Raw genomic sequence first — 20,468 nt, forward strand, 5'->3', positions numbered from 1 at the left:
ACAGTGCTGATTAGCTACATTGAGCCCCCATTCCTCTTCTATTCAGGCCGGGTCTCTGAAGAAAAGTGATTTTCTTCTGACTTATCAGAAGCAGTAATTTTTTAAAAAGACTATTATAGCTTACATTAAAATCTAATTATCAACATGAAATCAATGAAATTCAGGTTTATTATTGTTTTTCACAAATAAGAAGAACACAGAGATACAAACCTTGAATTTTCTTTTGTCACCTGCTATTTGCTGTTCTAATTCCTCTGTTTTATGTCTGGTTAGGAGGAAAACAGCACCAACGTTATAAGAGTCTTTGTATACTTGTTTAAGACGGTCAGCATATTTTGACTTCAGCTGCATCAAAGTTTGGATTTCAGACTCAAGCTCTTCTTTTTTCTTTATACTGGAAAAAATAAATAAATAATACAGATATGATCATTCCAAAAGAGTAAATAGAGACAAATATATTTAATAATAGTAAAAAGTTGTTCCATTTTTGTTGACAAAAAAATACAAAATAACCAGATATTTCACTAAAACTTGAATACAGAAAATATTTCCCTATATTCCACTTATTTTTCTGCTTCTGTTGGCTACCCCTAATTGTCAGGCTGTGCTCAATCTCAGAAGAATAAGCTTATCAATAAGAAAGGCCTTGGGATCCCTGAGCATTCATTCACTTCTGTATAAATCCATCCTTTCTAATCCTATATAACATTATTACTAAGAATAATAAAATCTAAGAAAAATGTAAGTAAAAGAGAAAGCAAACTCAGCAAATGGAAAATCCATAACTAAAACAAAGTTCTCAGAAAGAAAACCCATAGCTAAGGGAAGAGTTAATAGAGGAAAAAAGTAAGACATTAATGTCAGTATAAGATTTGCAAAGACACAGAGAAATACTAGTCTTTATGGAAAATTAACAAGTTATGTTTCCTGTAGAGATTGGGTATCATCTTTTTTCAACTATATACCATTGAAGCATATAAAAAAGAAATAAACACACACACACACAGAGCTACACTCGTAAATGAGGTAATCCTCTCTGTAGAATAGAAATGGAACTTGAAAGTAAAACAGGAGTAGAGGTGAAATAGCATGAAAATGGCTGAAGGTATTCCACCTGATGGATTACCAGGGCAAGGTTCACTCCATCTTAGGAGGGGTTTCTATGAACTGTACTTGTTTGTAAAATAACTAACTCACTGATTGGAGCTGTAACTTTATAAAAGCTAGGAGGTAGGGAACTGGGAAGAAAAGACTCAGAGACCAAGAACTCAACCAATGGGTAAAGAAGAAATTAAAAGGTAAGTCAAAAAAATCTTGAAACAATGAAAATGGAAACATCACATAAAAAATCATGTGATGCAGCAAAAGCAACTTTAAGAGGAAAGTTTATAATGATAAATGCCTACATTAAAAAAAAAAAATCTCTAATAAACCACCTAACTTTATACCTCAAGGAACTCTATAAAAACAAAAACAAACTAAGTCTAAAGTTAGGAGAAGAAACAACAATCAGAGAAGAAACAAGGGAAAAAACAAAAACAAGAGAAAACATCAACAGAAAGAGTTTTTTAGAAAGAAAGAAAAAGAGAAAGAAAGAAAAGCAAAATCGGCAAACCTTTAGCTATAGTAAAAAAAAAAAAGAGAGAGAGAGAGAGCAGACCCAAATAAATAAAATCAAAAATGAAAGGGGTCACAATACACTGATATCATAGAAATAAAAAGAAGAGGCTACTATGAACAATGAATTATGTGCCAACAAATTGGACAACTTAGGAGAAATGGATACATTCCTAGAAACATACAACCTACCAAAACTGAATCATGAATAAATAGAAAATCTGAATAAAGCAATGAGTAAGAAAATTGAATCAGTCATCAAAAACTCCCAGTGGAAAAAAAGTCCACAATCTGATGGCTTTATTGGTGAACTCTACCAAAGATTTAAAGAAGAATTAGTACCAATCCTTCTCAAATTCTTTCAGAAAATTGAAGAGGAGGGAATACCTCCAAACTTGTTTTATGAGATCAGCATTACCTTGATACCAAAGCCAGACAAGGACACTACAAAAACAGAAAATTAGAGGCCATTATCCCTGATGAACAAGATGCAAAACTCTTAAACAAAATACTAGCAATCAGAATTCAATAGCCCAATAAAAGGGTCATACACCATGATCATGTGGATTTACCACTGAGATGCTAGGATGTCTCAAATATACAAATCAATAAATGTGATACATCACTTTAATAGAGTTAATGATAAAAATCATACAAATATCTCATAGAATTAAGGATAAAAAAATCATATGATCATCTAAAGAGATGCAGAAAAAGTATTTGACAAAATTCAACATCCATTTATGATAAAAACTCTCAACAAGGTGGATATAAAGGGAATGTACCTCAATATAATAAAGCCTATATATGACAAGCCGACAGTTAACATCATACTCAATGATTAAAAACTGAAGGCTTTTCCTCTAAGATCAGGAACGAGACAAAGGTGTTCATTCTTACCACTTCTACTGTGTTTCCCTGAAAATAAGACCTAGCTGGACAATCAACTCTAATGCATCTTTTGGAGAAAAAATTAATATAAGACCTGGTCTGTTTTACTATTATATAAGACCAGGTTTTATACAATATAATATGATATAAGACCACGTCTTATATTAATTTTTGCTCCAAAAGACGCATTAGAGCTGATTCTCCAGCTAGGTCTTATTTTCGGGGAAACACGGTATTCAACATAGTACTGGATGTCTCAGCTAGAGCATTTACCAAGAAAAACAAATAAAAGGTATCCAAATCAGAAAGAAATAATTTAAAATTTTTGTTTGCAGAGGACATGATCTTACATAGAGAAAACCCTAAAACCTCCACCCCAAAACTGTTAGAACTAATAAATGAATTCCGTAAATTTGTAGGATACAAAATCAATATACAAAAGTCTGTTGCATGTCTATACATTAACAGTGAACTGTCTGAAAAAAAATAATAAAGAAACCAATCCCATTTACAATAGCATCAAAAATAATAAAACACTTGGAATAAATTTAACTAAAGAGGTGAAAGATATGTTTACTGACAAATATAAGACACTGAATAAGAAAATTAAGGAAGACAAATAAATGAAAAGATACCGTGTTCATGGATTATAATAATTAATCATTTTTAAATGGCCATATCACCCAAAGTGATCTATAGATGTTCAGTGCAACCTATTAAAATTCCAATGGCATTTTTTTACAGATATAAAAAAAAAATCCTAAAATTTGTGTGGAACCATAAAAGACTCCACATAGCGAAAGCAATCTTGAGAAAGAAGAACAAAGGTAGCAGTATCATATCACTATGACAAAGCTATAATAATCAAAACAGTGTGATGCTGGCATAAAAACAAACACATAGACACATGGAAGAAAATCAAGACCCCAGAAAGAAACCCAAGTATATGTGGTCAACGAATCTTTGACAAAGGCACCAACAACATACAATGGGGAAAGAATCGTCTCTTCAATAGTGTTGGAAAAAATAGATAGCCACATGCAAAAGAATGAAACTGGACACCTACTTTTACCATGCACAAAAAATTATTTTGAAATTGATTAGAGTCTTAATTGCAAAAACAAAATCTGTAAAACTTGTAAAAGAAAACATAGGAAAAATTTGATATTGATATTGGTCTCAGTAATTATTTTTTTCATATGACACCAAAAGCATGAAAACAAATGAAAAAATCAACAAACTGGAATACGTTAAACTAAAAAGCTTTTGCATAGGAAAAGAAATAATCAATAGATTGAAAATGTAACCTAAAGAATGAAAGGAAATATTTCAAACCATTTATGTGATAAAGGTTGGTATCCAAAATATGTAAGGGAATTATACAACTCACTAGGTAAAAACCAAATAATCCAATTAAAATATGGTCGAAGAACCTGAACAAACATTTTCCAAAGAAGAAAAATTGCTAACAAGTACTTGAAAAGGTGCTCAACATCACTAATTATCAAAACCAAAAATACAATAAGATATCACCTCTCACCAGTTAGGATGGCTTTTATCAAAATGACAAGAGATAGCAAATGCTGGCAAGGATGTGGAAAAAGGGACCACATGCCCTCTTGGTGGGAATGTAAACTGGTACAGCCATTAAAAAACACAGTATAGAGGTTCCTCAAAAAATTAAAAATAGACCTGTCATATGATCCAGCAATCCTACTTCTGGGTATATATTTGAAGAACAACGATAGTTTCTCAAAGAGATACCTGCACTTCCATGTTCATTGCAGCATTATTTGTATTAGCCAAGATATAGAAACAACCTAAGTGACTGTCAGTAAATAATGGATAGAGAAAATAATTCAGCAATGAGGAAGGAGGAAATCTGGCTGTTTCCAACAAGATGGATGAACCTAGAGGATTATGCCAAGTGAAATAAGGACAAGCAGAGATAGACAAATGCTGTATCATCTCACTTATATGTGAAATGTAAAATAATAAGTAAATAAATAAAAGAAACAGAATAGAATGCTGGTTACCAAGGGTTGAGGGGTGGTGAAAATGGGGGAGATAGTGGTCAAAGATACAAGTCTTCAGTTATAAGATAAATGAGCTCTGAGGATCAAATGTATACTACAGTGACTATAGTTAATAATACACTGTTGCTTACTTCAAATCTGCTAAGAGTGTAGACTTTAGGCATAGTCACCATGAAAGAAAGAAAAAAAACAGTAACTATACAAGGTGTGATAATTATTTCACAAATATACATAAGTCAAATCATCACATTTTACACTTTACATATGTATACTTTCATTTGTCAATTATACTTCAATAAAGTTAAAAAAATATTACAGAACAGAATAGAGAGGGGATGTAAGTAACAAAATTATATCTGAACAATTTCCAGTACTGAAAACCAACATGGTTTACATTGGAAAGTCCTTATTAGTGCTAAACTGGATATATTACACACAAACACACGCATCTCTAGACATGGAATTGTGAAATTTCAGAACTGTAAATAGGAAGAGAAAATTCTAAAGTCCCCAGAGAAAAAAACAGTTTACCTACAAGAAATGATATCCAAATGCCATCAGATATATTATCAAGCAAAACTAGATGAAAGATGGATGTTTAGAGATCTGATGTAAAACGTAACGATTAGCTACTAATATTGTAATAAATACTGGAAATTTGCTAAGATAGTAAACTTCAAGTGTCTCATCAAACACACAAAAAAGTAACTATGTGAAGAGATGATATGTTAATTAGCTTGCCTGTAGTAATCATTTCACAATGCATATCAAATCATCATGATGTACACCTTAAGTATATACATTTTTTTAAAAAACTGAATGAAAGAAAACAAGGAAAATATCTTCAAACTAAGGAGAAAAAATGACTTTGGATCTAGAAAATGACACTTTGGTAAAAATCCTTGTTTGAATGGGTTGAATAGAAAATGAAATGTGAGTTCACGGAAAGAGAAGTATTTGAATAAGATTTGCTATAAAGACGAGAAAGGAAGAATTGGGATGCAGGGCTCTGTTTTAGCTTGTGCTTGCTTCTTTTCTAAAATGTGCAATATCTGCAATGTTCATGTGCTATTAAAGTTGAGAGACATACTAATGATTAATGGGAAAGAAGAGATAATTGTAGGTGCAAAGCTTCTGAGTGTGTGAGAATGACATTCACTTGGCAAGTGCAGGGTAACAGGAACTCCTACCCAGGAGCAACTTGTCTTACTCTTGTAACAAAGGGGAACACGGAGTATGTGAAGACATGCACGTCAGCTGGTACGAGAAAGAGGTAATTCTCATTGGATTGCATCTGTGAATTATATGGGAAGATTATTAGCTTAAAATGAGGGTGATGTGGGCATTAGGATTGAAGAGAGTGAGAAAATACGAGAGTTGTTGGAAAAACTGAATTGTCTAGCAATTTTTTGGCCATGCTGAATGTCACTTGAGATTTACAGTCAAAGAATAGTCATAGAATTTAAGTTCTACTCAGCAGCCAATGTACTACAATGCTAATGAAGCTTAAAGACGAGGGCCTCTAACTGACCCCAACACCTTGTAAGATCCTTTGAGTGTCCCTAACAGTGTTTTCACATGGTCATATGTTTTTATAAAGTTTGCAAAAATAAGATGTTTTAACCAACATGTATTAAGACCATTCTCTTTTTCTAATATAACACATCCTCTGTCAAGCGGCACAGAAATGACCATACACATTTTGTATTCATAATCTTGTATCCTTGTCTCATCAAGAGACCTCATTTTCTATAACCTTTATGGTCCACCAAACTAGGATCTGATCTGCCCATGGTGAGATTAATTAGCACAGCTGTGTTTTACTTTAGCCACATTCAGTTGTTATGACCCTGGTTTAGTTAGATAATAAGGTTCTTTAAGTCATAGAAACAAGATTCTGAAGGTAATTTAAATAATTACTTATTTTGATCAAATATAACCAGGCTCTATAAGAAAGGAAGGAAGAACAAGAAAGTGTGACATACAAATGAAGTAGTGATGATAGAGTGTCAAATAAGGTTGGAGCGACGGTACTAGTAGAGTAAGCAAACAGGAAAGAGAGGTGTTGACTGTCAGAGTGGATTCTTCAAATTGAGATCAGAAGGTGACTGTATTATTGGAAATGTCAAGATGTAGGATAAAACTGTAAGAGAGGGTGGTTGGTATGAGATGGAATAAAAGATTGTTGAGTATATGGAGGTCTAAGAACTTAGAATCCAAGTTGTTGTATGTACTGAATACAGACCAAATCCTGATACTGATTGCCACTACAGAGGGAGAGAATAGAAATGGGAAGGGTGATATATTTGTAATATTTTAATTCCTTAAAAAAACAGCGTAAAGTAGGCTAACATATAGGTGGGTAGTTAATTCTGAAGGGTGCATGCACCCTTTTAATATCTAAAAAAATTGAAAAGTACAATAAAAGCAAAATAGCTTAAGAATATTCATTTGAAAGTTTGCTTTTAAATGATGAAAAAATCATACTCTAAACTCCTGTGAAGTAACGCAAATTAATAGGCTGGTAAGATACAGCTAAACAAGTATGAAGAACTCAGTACCCTGTGGATTCATTCTAAGTATTCCAGGCTATTTAACAACTTCAATAATATTCTAATTGTTATCTCTACAAATAAATCACCATCCTGTTAACTCTTGATAAACACATTTCATAGAAGATATCAGTATGTCTTTATGTGTTCAATAGCTTTTTTGCTCATTTCGCTCTATTATCAACCCCATCTTTGGATCACTGCAGTTACAATGGCATTGTCTTGCTTGAGGGACAGTAAAACATTAGAAGTAGATACTCAGAATATTTTACAGTGCTTGAATGTAAGAAAATGGCTATATAGAAATTTATACCACACAGTTAACTTCAAGCAAACTAAATCCAAATTAATCAATTTCAAATCATCTTAAACCAGTTCATTTCCCTTGACTTAGGTTACTGAAGCTTGCCTATCATGTGAATAAGCAGTCAAGTGAAATTGTTTGCTCAAGTCAAATGTCCCAAATGTAAAGGGTGTATTTCTAATGGATGCTGGCTTATTTGAAAGACAAAATTATCAAATTCTACATTGCTACTACAAGGTAAACAATCATATACCATCATTATCATTGAAAGATCTTGCAAGTATTTTTATGCACACAGTACTGAACAAAGTCTGTTAACAAATATGACGTCTATCTTTTAATGTTGCCATTTTAAAATGAACTACATATAGACAATAAATCGCATATTGAATTAATTATGTAACTTATTCAAACAGTGTAACAGTTGGGAATGGCATCAAAATGGTGAGATGGCATTTAGTGGAATCTTAGTATTAATATATATATGTATATATATCTAAAACAGTTCAGATTTGGCAGAAGTTTCCTGGGGGTATTCACTAGATGTTACAAGTGTCTGTGATGAGCTTTAAAATATTTTAAATTTAAGGAACAAAAGAAGCAGGGACTAAGGGGAAGGTGATTCAAATAAATGGGAGACTAACACAAATAAGTAAATAAGTAAGGAAAGAAAGAAAAGAAAGAAAGAAAGAAAGAAAGAAAGAAAGAAAGAAAGAAAGAAAGAAAGAAAGAAAGAAAGAAAGAAAGAAAGAAAGAAAGAAAAAAGAAAGAAGAGAGTAAGAAGAACAGAAGTCTTTTGAGAAAAATAATGGCACAGCCAGATATAGGGATGGACAATTGAATAAAGCAATGAGCTTATGACATTTTTTGGAGTAGTTAGTAAATGTCATGTCCACAGTCTGCTGTAACATGTCAGAAATGGGAACAGATTTGCCAATGGAGGCGGAGAGGCAGTGTTGCTAAGTGGAAAAAAAACAAATTTTGGAGTCGGAAAGATGTACATTGAAATCCTGATAGCTCTTTTCATAATTGGGGGGATGGTTTCATATACAATTTCATTATCTGTAATATTTGCTTAATAACACCTACCATCAAGGTTGTTATAAAGATTAAACATGAGAATATAGCAGGTCTTCGAATAACGTCATTTCATTCTACATGATTTTGTTATAATATTGATGAGATGCTGTAGGGACTTAAATCTGTTTATATCAATTGTCCCATGGTAAAATTCCCTGTGTTATATGTCATTTTGCCACAGTTCTAAGAACTTATCAACATTAAGTGAGGACTTACTGTATATACATTGTGGTTACACACATTGAATAACACATACAAATGATTTAATAGTTTTTTTTGTTAATTAAAAAGTATGTAACAGCATGGGTCTTTATTATGGTGCTATCTGGTTTAATGAGATGGAAAACAGTGAGAGAAAGAAGACAAATATAAAAAAGATAAATAACCATTAATATTAATTTGGAGCAGAAAGAGATATAACAAATAATTGTGACATCAGAACACATAGCAGAGAGAATAGGAGCACAAAAATACTAAAGCAGAGAAAGAAATAAAGATACAAACTTTTATATTCAGCTTTCATTAGTTCATTATGTTATTTGTTGAACACGTATTGAGAAAAACACAGACACATACATACACACACAGAGACACACACACACACACACACAGACACACACACAGCCGGTACACAGGAGCTCATCTGAGAAGAAACAAATAAGCAAACCAACTGCACATAGTGTGCTAAGTGCTAGGAGAAAAGTCTATGGAACCAGGGAGGGTTAGTTAAATGGATTGAGCATTGATTACATGTTAAGTGCCATAGTAGGTAGCTGAGATTCGAAGATGAATTAAAACAAAGGTTCTCAGTTTATAGTGTCATGGAGGAAAAAATACATGAAAAACAAAGTACAATAATGGATGAAGCAGAAGAAGCACTTAATACCATCATGGCTTATGGGTAGAGGAAAATAAGTTACCAATAGGGAAAGCATCTGGGAAGAGTTAGTTCTAAACTATTGTATGAGTAATCAACTAATTATATTTAAAATTACAAGCCAGAAGAAAAGGTAGAGGAGGAGGAGGAGTGGCAGCACAAGTAGGAAAATTTCAGTCAGAGGAATACCAGAGACAAAGACTGAAGCTTAAAACAGTATGAGTTTGGATATCTAAGCATTTTAATAGGCTAGAACATAAAGATCATGAAAAGGAGTGGTATGAGATGAATCTAAAGTTGTATTGGTGAACAGATTACAGCGTCTAACCTACCAGTCTGGGAACTTGGACTTAATCCTAAAACTGGCAGTGAGATTCTGAAACCTTTTTAAGTTGCTGGAAGTAAATAACATTTCATCCTTTGTAGACAATTTACTACAGTGATGCTGCATAGCTGAGAAACAGAAAGGCAACTAGTAACTTATAATGGAGCCCCCATGAGATTGTCAGCTGATTTCTCAACAGAAACTTTGCAGACCAGAAGGAATTGGCACAAAGTATTCAACGTGATGGAAAGCATGGACCTACGTGATGGACCTACAACCAAGATTACTCTACCCAGCAAGACTATCATTTAAAATCGAAGGACAGATAAAAAGCTTCCCAGACAAGAAAAAGCTTAAAAAGTTCATAACCACCAGGAACGTTAGAGAGACTTCTTTAAGATGTAAAAAAAAAAAATCAAAATTACGAATAATAAAATGGCAATAGCTACATAAGAGGTGTGATCACAAAATACAATGAATGCTTAAATAAAAAATTGTTACAGTAAAAGACACATTGCCATTAATTATCCTTAAGATACTCCCTCTCAATGCGAACACACTTATCCCATAGTTCTTGCCACTTTCTGAAACAGTTATGTAAGTCCTCTTTCATGAGTGTCTTTATGTACTTCATCCTCCATCATGACAATGCTCCATGTCATACATCGCTTCTGGCATGGCAATTTCTGTCAAATAAAAATATTATGGTGTGTCTTCATCCATCTTATTCACTGGATCTGTCACCATGTGATTTCTGGCTCTTTTCTAAAGTCAAAATGACCATGAAAAGTAAATATTTTAAATCGATTTAGAACATTGAGGCAACCATGACAGCGCAATAAAGATACTCACGAAAGAGGACTTCCAGAACTGCTTCAGAAAGCGGCAAGAATGATGTGATAAGTGTGATCATAGCAAAGGGAAGTATTTGAGGGGGATTACAGCAATGTACCTTTTACTGCAATAATTTTTTAAAAAATTTAAACATTCACCACAGCTTTTGATCACACCTAGTACCTATCAATAATTACTTTCAACGTAAATGGATTAAATGCACCAATCAAAAGACATAGGAGGGCTAAAAGCCCTTACATATGCTGCATACAAATGACTTACTTCAGATTGAAAGACACACACACAGATGGAAAGTAAAGTGATGGGAAAAGATATTTTAAGAGAATGGAAACGAAAATAAGAAAAAAAGTTTGGGTAGCTATACTTATATCAGACAAAACAGACTTTAAAACAAAGGCTATAACAAGAGACAAAGAAGGATCCAGTAATCCCAATTCTGGGCATCTATTTGAAGAAACCCAAAACACTACTTTGAGGGTACGTGTGCATCCATATGTTCACTGCAGCATTGTTTACAGTGGCCAAGATTTGGAGGCAGCCTGGCTGTCCGTCGATGGAAGAACGGATAAAGAAGAGGTGGTACTTATATGCAATGGAAAATCCTCATCCAGGGAAGGGAATGGGTTCTTGCCATCTGCTGTGGCATGGATGGACCTGGAGGGTATTGTGCTGAGTGGAGTGTCAGACAGAGAAAGACAGATGCAATGTGATTTCACTTGTATGTGGAATCTACACACCAAAAGAAACAAAACAGAAATAAACAAACAAAAGAATAAAACTATAGTCGCAACAGGGTAAAAGGGGTTAAGACCAAGAGCACAGATAGAGATGTTGTCCTTGAATAGGAAGTGCCATTTACCCCTTTAATTTAGAGAGAGAGGAAAGCTGTTTGCAGATATTGCCATTATAGCATTCATATGTTTGACAATAACATGTTATATCTTCATTTTCTCATTCCAATGTGTGTAAGCTATAGTGTAATAAAAATTAAAGTTCTCTTTCTGAGTTTATCTTGCTTGACATTTATTCTGATGACTTATTCAAAAGAGTCATGCTTTAAAGTATTATAGACTGTTATCTACCATTATCTTTTCGGATATTGCTTTCCCATTTTCTCCTTTATTTCTCATTCTATTCTCCATAGTTCTTAATAGTTGTGTTTCTTGCCTCTTTTTCTCTCTGTGTTGCATTCTGGGTTACTCTCTGTATTTTCAACTGTACAGGTTAATTTTTTCCCAGCTGTATTTGCTATATAATTAATAAAATCTTGAATTGAAATAAATCCAGTTTTAATTTTTTATAAGTTTTGGTGAGTTCTTTTTCATATTTGCCTGAACTGGTTTTGATAGTGTTCTACTAGTTTTTTTCTTTTTTCCCCTTCAAAAATTTTAAACTTACTTAGGTAGACTTTATTTATTAGTTCTATTATTTGAAATTATTAGGAGGTTAAATATATTGCTGGTTATTTCTGGTAACTCTCAGTCATGTTGGATTTTTCCTTATTGTTTTATAATTGTGTTAGTTCATCTTTAAAAGTTTTACTTTATTTGAGAGAATCTTGTGAGGCTTGAGTCAATTTATTGCTGTACAGAATATTTATCAAAGGAGGATCACTTGTTTTTAATGATAATTTGTTGGTTAGGCTCTTCCAAGATCACACAGATGGTGTAAATGAAAACATCAAGCTAGTGTGGAAAGGAGCCAGACCAGGAGTTTTCTCCCTTCCTTTACCCTCACTCAGGCCCCTGGCTAAGACAGACAACACTTTGTCTCTGCCTTCCCTGGTAGGTATATTTTTTCTGCTCCACCCATTCAGATGCCCTTACTTTATCCACCTTCCTCACTTTCACAGATCCATGGCCCATGGCCTATGTTTGAAGACATTAAAACTTAATTCTCCTGTTTTCTAAGTCCAGCAAGGCCACTCCTCCCTCCATATTTTCAAAGCAGCCTCATATCAGCTAGAAATTTAACTTGCAGTTGTTCAGTTAATTTCTTTGCCTTAGCCCCTGGGGATTTCCTTTACTTCCCATAAGCACAACACTGCATTTAAAGAATGTATGTCCTATTTATACTCCATTTATAAGTGTTTGATAGAAAAAGACTTTCCACATTCTCTATTATCAACATTGCGGGAAATGTAAATTCTCATTACTTTTCTGTCTACATTCTCATTTTAGACATCTCATCCTGTCCCATTGTTTAATTTTATGACTCCAAATTCATGTCCAGTATCTTCCTCATCTCTGTGCCATAGACCTATGTATCTAATTTTTACTTCTCATTTCCATTTGAAAAGCTAACAAAAGTCTGACATTTAATATGGCTCAAAGAGACACACTTACATCTTCTTCTCCAAGATCCCCCTCATAACTTCTCCGTGTTATCTCAGGAAGTAGACTGACCATTTTTCTTTTCCTCACATCTTATATCCATCTATCAAAAGATCCTGTTGGCACTTCCTCCAAAATATATTTGAAAACCAGCTATTACCATCTCTACTGCAAAAAACCTCAATCTATGTCATCATTATAATTTTTCTGAATCACCATAAAAGTTATTCTTATATGCACCCAAGTCCATCTTTCAATAAGCTGCCCAACAGATCTTTCTAAAATGTAAGATGTTTTAAATAGATTAAATGCTTCAACCCATATGCCTTTATCAGAGCCTACTTACAGGTAAGCAGTGTCTGAGCCCTGTTTGCCTTGCCAACATTTGTCTCCCTGAATTACTCTAGTCATATACAATTTTCATTGAACACCGGCCTCCATTCTGATTTCAGAACACAGAATTTTTTTATCCATATCAGGGCTTTTGCATGTGCTATTCCTTCTAATTGTCATGTTCTTCCTAAGACCATCTCAGGGCTGACTTTCTTCATTCAGGTCTCCACTCAAATGTCACCTTCTTAGAGAAAGGTGTCGCTGAATGTCCTTGCTAAAGCAGAGCTCCCAATCCTTCCCTGGCCTTGTCACTCTCCAGCACATATTCAATTTTATCTTCCTCACAAGAGTATCAGTAACTGAATTTTAAACAGTCTTTTATTATTTCACATGTTAATATCTATTTAGGAGAATGTAAACTTAAATGATATCCCTAGCACTTCAAACAGTAGTTCACACAAAGCCAGTGTTCAGGCCACACACGCACACACACATGCACACACACATACAAACACACACACTCACAAACATACATTTGCTTTTTAGATGTAGGTTTCCTTTTAATATAAACTTCGATTATGAAGTTAGTCATAAGCAAAAAGGTTACAATATTAGCCTATTAGTTATAATTATAAAATTATAAAATTGCTGTTTGCATAGAGTAAAAAATAAAGATTTATGAAGTTATTTCTGATATTAAATTCTAAATTAAAAAAACCACTGATCTTTATATTATTTTCTGTATCTCATATAATACATTTTACAGATAGCATACTAAAAATGAATATTTTCTACCAAAAATGTTATTCAACAAATATTTAATGCACATCAACATGTTAGGTACAAGGTTAGTCTCGAGGGTCCAAAAATGTGGAAAAATATGCATACTCGTAGGTCCTAGTTGCAAGCAGTCATAAGGTACTGGATATGCAACCATGCAAAAAGTGTGCATTTTATTTTTTTTATTTTATGCATAAAACATCACTGATGCTACACTATCTCTAAGAGTAAAAAAAATTAAAGAAATATGAGATCTTCATAGAAGGCAGAGAGAGTACTTACAGAAAACCACAGAAATGAATGGAAAAATATCGCAGGCAATCAGTAATGGCTAAAATGAGTTGCATCATCTGAATCTCCTGCTACCTAGAGGGGGGTGTAAATATCTAACTATTATGTTGCTTTATACACCTGAAACTAGATAAACAAACAAACAAATAAATAAATAAATAAATCCCAAATCACATATTGCTTAAACATGTATCATTGATTTCATTTTTCAGAGTGTTTGCTTAAAAGTAAAGAAATTCAGGTTGAGTTGCATCCAAAAGGATATTCCAAACTTCTTTTTCACTGAAAAATACAATAATTTTCCATATTAAGCAATGTACTGTGATCACTCTCCAACTGTTTTCTTAGAATTAAATGACAAGCAAGCATTGAATTTGTAAATTTTGAATAAATAATTTAAAAATTAAAAAAAATATACAAAAGAATCTCCTGCTACCTAAAACCTCTTCTGCCTTTCTTATTATACTTGTCAGGCCATTAATACAATATAGCTTCCATAATAATTGTTTCTTGGGGTCTCAATGAAGGCAGAGACTTTCATACACACACACACACACACACACACACACACACACACAGACACACACACACTGCAACTTTAGCACCTACCTCAATGTCTACATGTAATGTGAATTCAATATAAGATTCATACATTATTGAATGCATTTTACATTGAATTAACAATTTACATAATTTGATGTGTTTTTAAATATATTTTATTGAAGTAGAATCTTTACCACAGAATAGTATGCAAATCAAAGAATACAGCTTGTTACATTTTCACTGTGAATGTACAAGTAACAGCCTCATTCAGACAAAAAGAAGAAAGAAATTGAACAATGCCATCAGAAACCCGTAGTGTGTGCTCTCCTGTCTCTACCACCCAATAGGAGCTGAAATCCTGACTTCTATCAACATCATTAAGTTTTGTGTATTTTAAAACAGGATCATGCAGTATATACTGTTATTGTGTCTTCTTTTACTCAATAGTATGACTATGTGATTCATCCAAGTTGTTCTATGTAGCTGAAGTCTGTTCATTCTCATTGCTTTCTTTGTATGAATATGTTACAATTTATTTATCCATTCTACTCTTTATGTTCATTTAAGTATTTTCTAGGTTGTGACTATTAAATGAATCCTGCTATGAACATTCTCATAAGTGATTTTGACAAACGTGTGTATGATTTATTCCTATATAACTAGGAGCGGATGTATTTAACTCATTAGTAGATAGTGCTGAAGTATTTTCTACCAAATTGCACTCCCACTAGCAGTGTGCAGGACTTCCAGTTGCTCCAACTTCCGGGCCATCACCTAATACATCAACAGCCTTTGCATTTTAGCTATTCTAATGGATGTATACTGGTATTTCGTTGTCGGTTTAGTTTACATTCCCTGAGAAATCAAGCACCTTTCCATTATTATTGTACACTTGGATATCCTCCTTTGCAAAATGACAGTTCAAGTCTTTTTCCGCTTTTTGTTGGATTATTTTTTGTTTATTTTTAATTATTTTATTACGCTATTATTTTATGTAGTTATACTTATTTTATGGTTATTATCTATATTTGTATTTATTATTTATGATTATACTTAATGTTGATTTAATGGTGTGTTGATTTATCTCCTCAGATACAGAACAGGTATTACATATATAATTATCAGTCTGTGTTTTGCCTTTCACTGATTTGATGGCATCTTTAGTCACCGTTTGTTAAAAAATTTACAATGGTGTTTATTTTCATGTTTAAAAAAGCTTTGCTTTGCCCATATTTAATGAGATATTTTCCTATGTTTTCTGTTAGGCTTTACATTGTTTTAACTTTCAGATTTACAACTATACTCCATAAAAATTGACATTTGTATGTGATGATAGTTAGGGGTAAATATTTATTATTTTTATATGCTATTAAAAGGCTACTCATTCTTCACTGCATTACAGTGGCATATTTGTCACAAATCAAGCAAATGTACACGTATGGGTCTAATTCAGGACTCTCTATTCAGTTCTACTGGCCTATTTATCCTTGTAACAACAGTAAGTTATCTTACACTTCATTATAATTTTTGAAAAATGGTAAGTTCTCAAAATTATTTCTTCTTTAACATTGTCTGGAATATTTTTGCTTCTTTGATTTTCCATATACATTTAGAAACAACTTTTCAGCTTACACATACACACACGTATATAAACACAAAATATGCTCAGAATTTGAGATTGTATGAATATCTTCACAATATTGAGTATTCCAATCCATGACCAAGATGTGTACTACCCCAATGATTTGAATCTTCTTTAACTTGTCTTAATAATATTTTGCAGTCTTCTATGTCAAGTTATCATACATCAACTTGCTAGACTTAGTCACTGGATTTCATGTTTTAAAATTATACTGTAAGACGTATCTTTTAAATTTTTATTTCTAACTAATTGCTGTTAGTATCTGGTCATGTTCCATTTATTTAGCTATCTATACTTTGGTGAATACTACAGAGTTTAATAATTACATAAGCTTTTTCATGTTTAAATATATTATAAAGCTGTACAACCACAAATCATCATTTTAAATTTATTTTGGTGAGTTTTATCTGATAATCATTTAAATAAGTTATACAATAATATTACATTAGGATTTTAGTTACAATCTCAATAAAAATTATAATTTATTTGGTTAGAATTTGACTTTTTCTTATTATTTGTTTCATATTAAAAGTTTGATATGCCCCTATATTTACCCATTTAAAAAATATATTTCTTCAAGATTTACTCTAAAGCTATAGTAATCAAGACAGTAGGGTATTCCTGAAAGAATAGACAAGTAGACCAGTATAACAGACTAGAAAGCCCAGAAATAGACCTATAGAGAAATAGTCAAATGATTTTTGACTAAGAGGCATAGACAACACAGTAGAGCAGAGAACATCTTCTCAACAAATGGTGCTAGGAACAAGTAGACATCCATATGCAAAAAAAAGTGAAGCTAGATGCAGACCTTACACCTTTCATAAAAATAATTCAAAATGGATTGTAGACCTAAATGTAAAATGCAAAATAAAACACAGAACTATAAATCTCCTAGAAGATAACATAGGAGAAAACCTAGATGACATAGGATATGGCAATGATTTTACAGACATAACAGCAAAAGCAAATCCATGAAGGAAATAATTTATAAGATGATTTCATTAAAATTAAAACCTTTTGCTCTGTGAAAGCCAATGTCAAGAGAATAAGAAGACAAGCCACACACTGGAAGAAAACATTTGCAAAAGACACATCTGATAAAGGGCTGTTATCCAAAATATACGAAGAACTCTGAAAACTCAACAGTAAGGAAATAATAATCTGATGAAAAAAAAATTATCAAAGACCTCAACAAATACCTCACCAAAGAAGATATATACAGTGGAAAATAAGCATATGAAAATATGCTTCACATAATATGTCATTAGGGAAATGCAAATTAAAACAACAAAATATCATGCCATATCTATTGCAATCGCCAAAATCCTGAACACAGACACCAAACACTGGCAAAGATGTGGATCAAAAGTCACTCTCATTCATTGCTGGTGTGAATGAAAAATGGTGCAGCCACTTTGGAATATAGTTTGGTGGTTTCCTACGAAACTAAACATATTCTTATCATATGATACAGCAATCATGTTCCTTGGCATTTACCCAAATGAGTTGAAGACTTTTGTTCATACAAAAACCTGCACATGGATGTTTACAGAGGCTTTATTTATACCTGCCAAACTTGGAAGCAACCAAGATGTCCTTCAGTAGGTGAATGGATAAACTGTGGTATATCCAGATGTGGAATATTCTTCAGCGTTACAAAGAAATGAACTACCAAACCATGAAAAGACATGGAGGAAACTTACATACATATTAGTAAGTGAAAGAAGCCAATTTGAAAAGGTTACATTCTGTATGATTCCGACTATATGACATTGTGGAAAAGGCGAAACTATGGGGACCTAAAGATCAGCATTCCCAGAATTTGGAAAGGGGAATGACGGAATGAGTAAATACAACACAGAGGATTTTTAGGTCATTGAAAATACTCTGTATGGCACGATTTTGGTCAAACATATCACACACTTGTCCAAACCCCTCAGAATGTACACATAAAGAGTGAACCCTAATGTAAACTATGGACTTTGGGTGATTATGATGTGTTAATGTAGGTTTATCAATTGTAACAAATCTACCACTCTGGTGACAAATGTTAATAATAGAGGACATTATACATGTGTGGAGGTAGGGAGTTTATGGGAAATCCCTGTACATTCCTCTTCATTTTGCTGTGAACCTAACTGCTCTTTCTTAAAAAATAGCCTTAATAAAAACCCATCATTTGATATACCTTAAATACCAGCGATGCCGAAAAAATGTATACACATTTAAAGAGATGTTATCTACACTCAAGCAGTAGTTCGCCGTAATCAGAAGTGTCTGGACGCTGATGGTAACCACTCTGAGCACCTCTTGTAAGTGCAGAAGTCAAACATGACTTGTGTTCATCTTTTGTTACCGGTATATATTGAGTGTTACAATTAATACAGTTTTCCTTTCTTAAAATGTGCATACATTTTTTTTGGCACCCTCTGTATATCTAATTTTTTACTTCTCAAATATACTTTGATAAACTGGAAACATTTTAAAAATAAATTTTAATAAATTTCAATCATGTTTGGTGTTTTCCTCATAAAAATCTCCTATTTCATATTTGTGTCTTTTTGCTGAATTTAGGTTTCATTTTCTAATGAATGAGATTTTTTCCTCTTATATTTTCTAAGTAGATAGTTGTGATTTTCATGACCAACAAAGTTCTTTTTTGTGTGGATAGAGTCCATAAAAGCCATTAATTATATTTCTTGAATATATTAATGATATTGGAGATATTGGAGAAGCTTTATATTATACTGATATTTGGCTTAGTATCATAATTTATCCCATAAAATTTCTATTTCATGAAAAATCTAATTTCTAAGAAGCAAAGGAAGTGATAAAAATGAAAATGTATGCCAGTTTAACATACTTCTGCATTTAGCACCTAACTCCTATCTCTATGTACATCTTTCCTCAATTTCAGACCCATAATTCAAAGTGATATCTAGACACTTACACTTGAATCATGCTACACACAATTCCAAATAAACATAGCAACATCTTTCTTTCAACCTTCCCCCCACCCCATACATTTCCCATTTAATATCTGGAACCACCTTTAAACCAAATATTCAAACCTGGATTCATCACAAAAGTGATGGCTTCAAAAAGAGAAATCTAAAAACAAACTCAAATGGATTAGAAACTTAAGTGTTAAGACCTGAAACCATAAAACTCATAGAAGAAAACATAGGCAGCAAACTCTATGACATTGCTGTTAGTAAAATTTGTTTCTAATATATATCCTCAGGGAAGGGAAACAAAAGAAAAAATAAACAAATGGGAGACTACATCATACTAAAAAGTTTTTGAACAGCAAAGGAAATTATCAACAAAAGGAAAAGACAACCTACTGAATGGGAGAAGATATTCGCCAGTGATACATCTGATAAGGGGTTAATACACGAAATTTATACAGAACTCACCACCAAATAAAATAAGCAATCCAATTTAAAAATGGGCAGAGGACTGGAATAGACATTTCTCCAAAGAGGACATACAGACAGCCAATAGACATATGAAAAGGTGTTCAATGTCACTAATCATCAGAGAAATGCTAATTAAAACCACAAAGAGATATCAACTCACACCCGTCAGAATGGCTATCATCAGTAAATCAACAAACAATAAGTGTTGGTGAGGATATGGAGAAAAAGGAACCCCATACACTGTTGGCGTGATTGCCAATTGGTGCAGCCACTATGGAAAATAGTATGGAGGTTCCTCAAAAAATTAAAAATAGAACTACCTTGTGACCCAGCAATTCCACTTCTGGGTATTTATCTGAAGAAATCCAAAAGACTAATTCAAAAAGATATATGTGTGTATGCACCCCTATGCTCACAAGCAGCACTATTTACAATAGCCAAGATAGGAAAGCAACCTAAGTGCCCATCAATACAACTGGATACAGAAGATGTGGTACATATATACAATGGAATATTACTCGGCCATTAAAAAAATAAATCTTAACCATTTTCGACAACATGGATGGACCTAGAGGGTACTATGC

The 20,468-nt window shown here is 33.0% G+C and overlaps 1 protein-coding gene across 1 annotated transcript in view; it reads right to left on the reverse strand.

Annotated features, from left to right (window-relative positions):
- Positions 1–20,468, reverse strand: part of CCDC178 (coiled-coil domain containing 178) — a 360,492-nt gene that overhangs the window by 252,741 nt on the left and 87,283 nt on the right. The window contains exon 13 of the mRNA XM_033087581.1: positions 211–394. Coding sequence (XP_032943472.1) covers positions 211–394 — 184 coding nt within the window. The remainder of the gene's footprint in view (positions 1–210; positions 395–20,468) is intronic.

Source organism: Rhinolophus ferrumequinum, chromosome 19 (genome assembly GCF_004115265.2).
Source record: "Rhinolophus ferrumequinum isolate MPI-CBG mRhiFer1 chromosome 19, mRhiFer1_v1.p, whole genome shotgun sequence".
In the NCBI taxonomy this organism is placed as follows: domain Eukaryota; kingdom Metazoa; phylum Chordata; class Mammalia; order Chiroptera; family Rhinolophidae; genus Rhinolophus; species Rhinolophus ferrumequinum.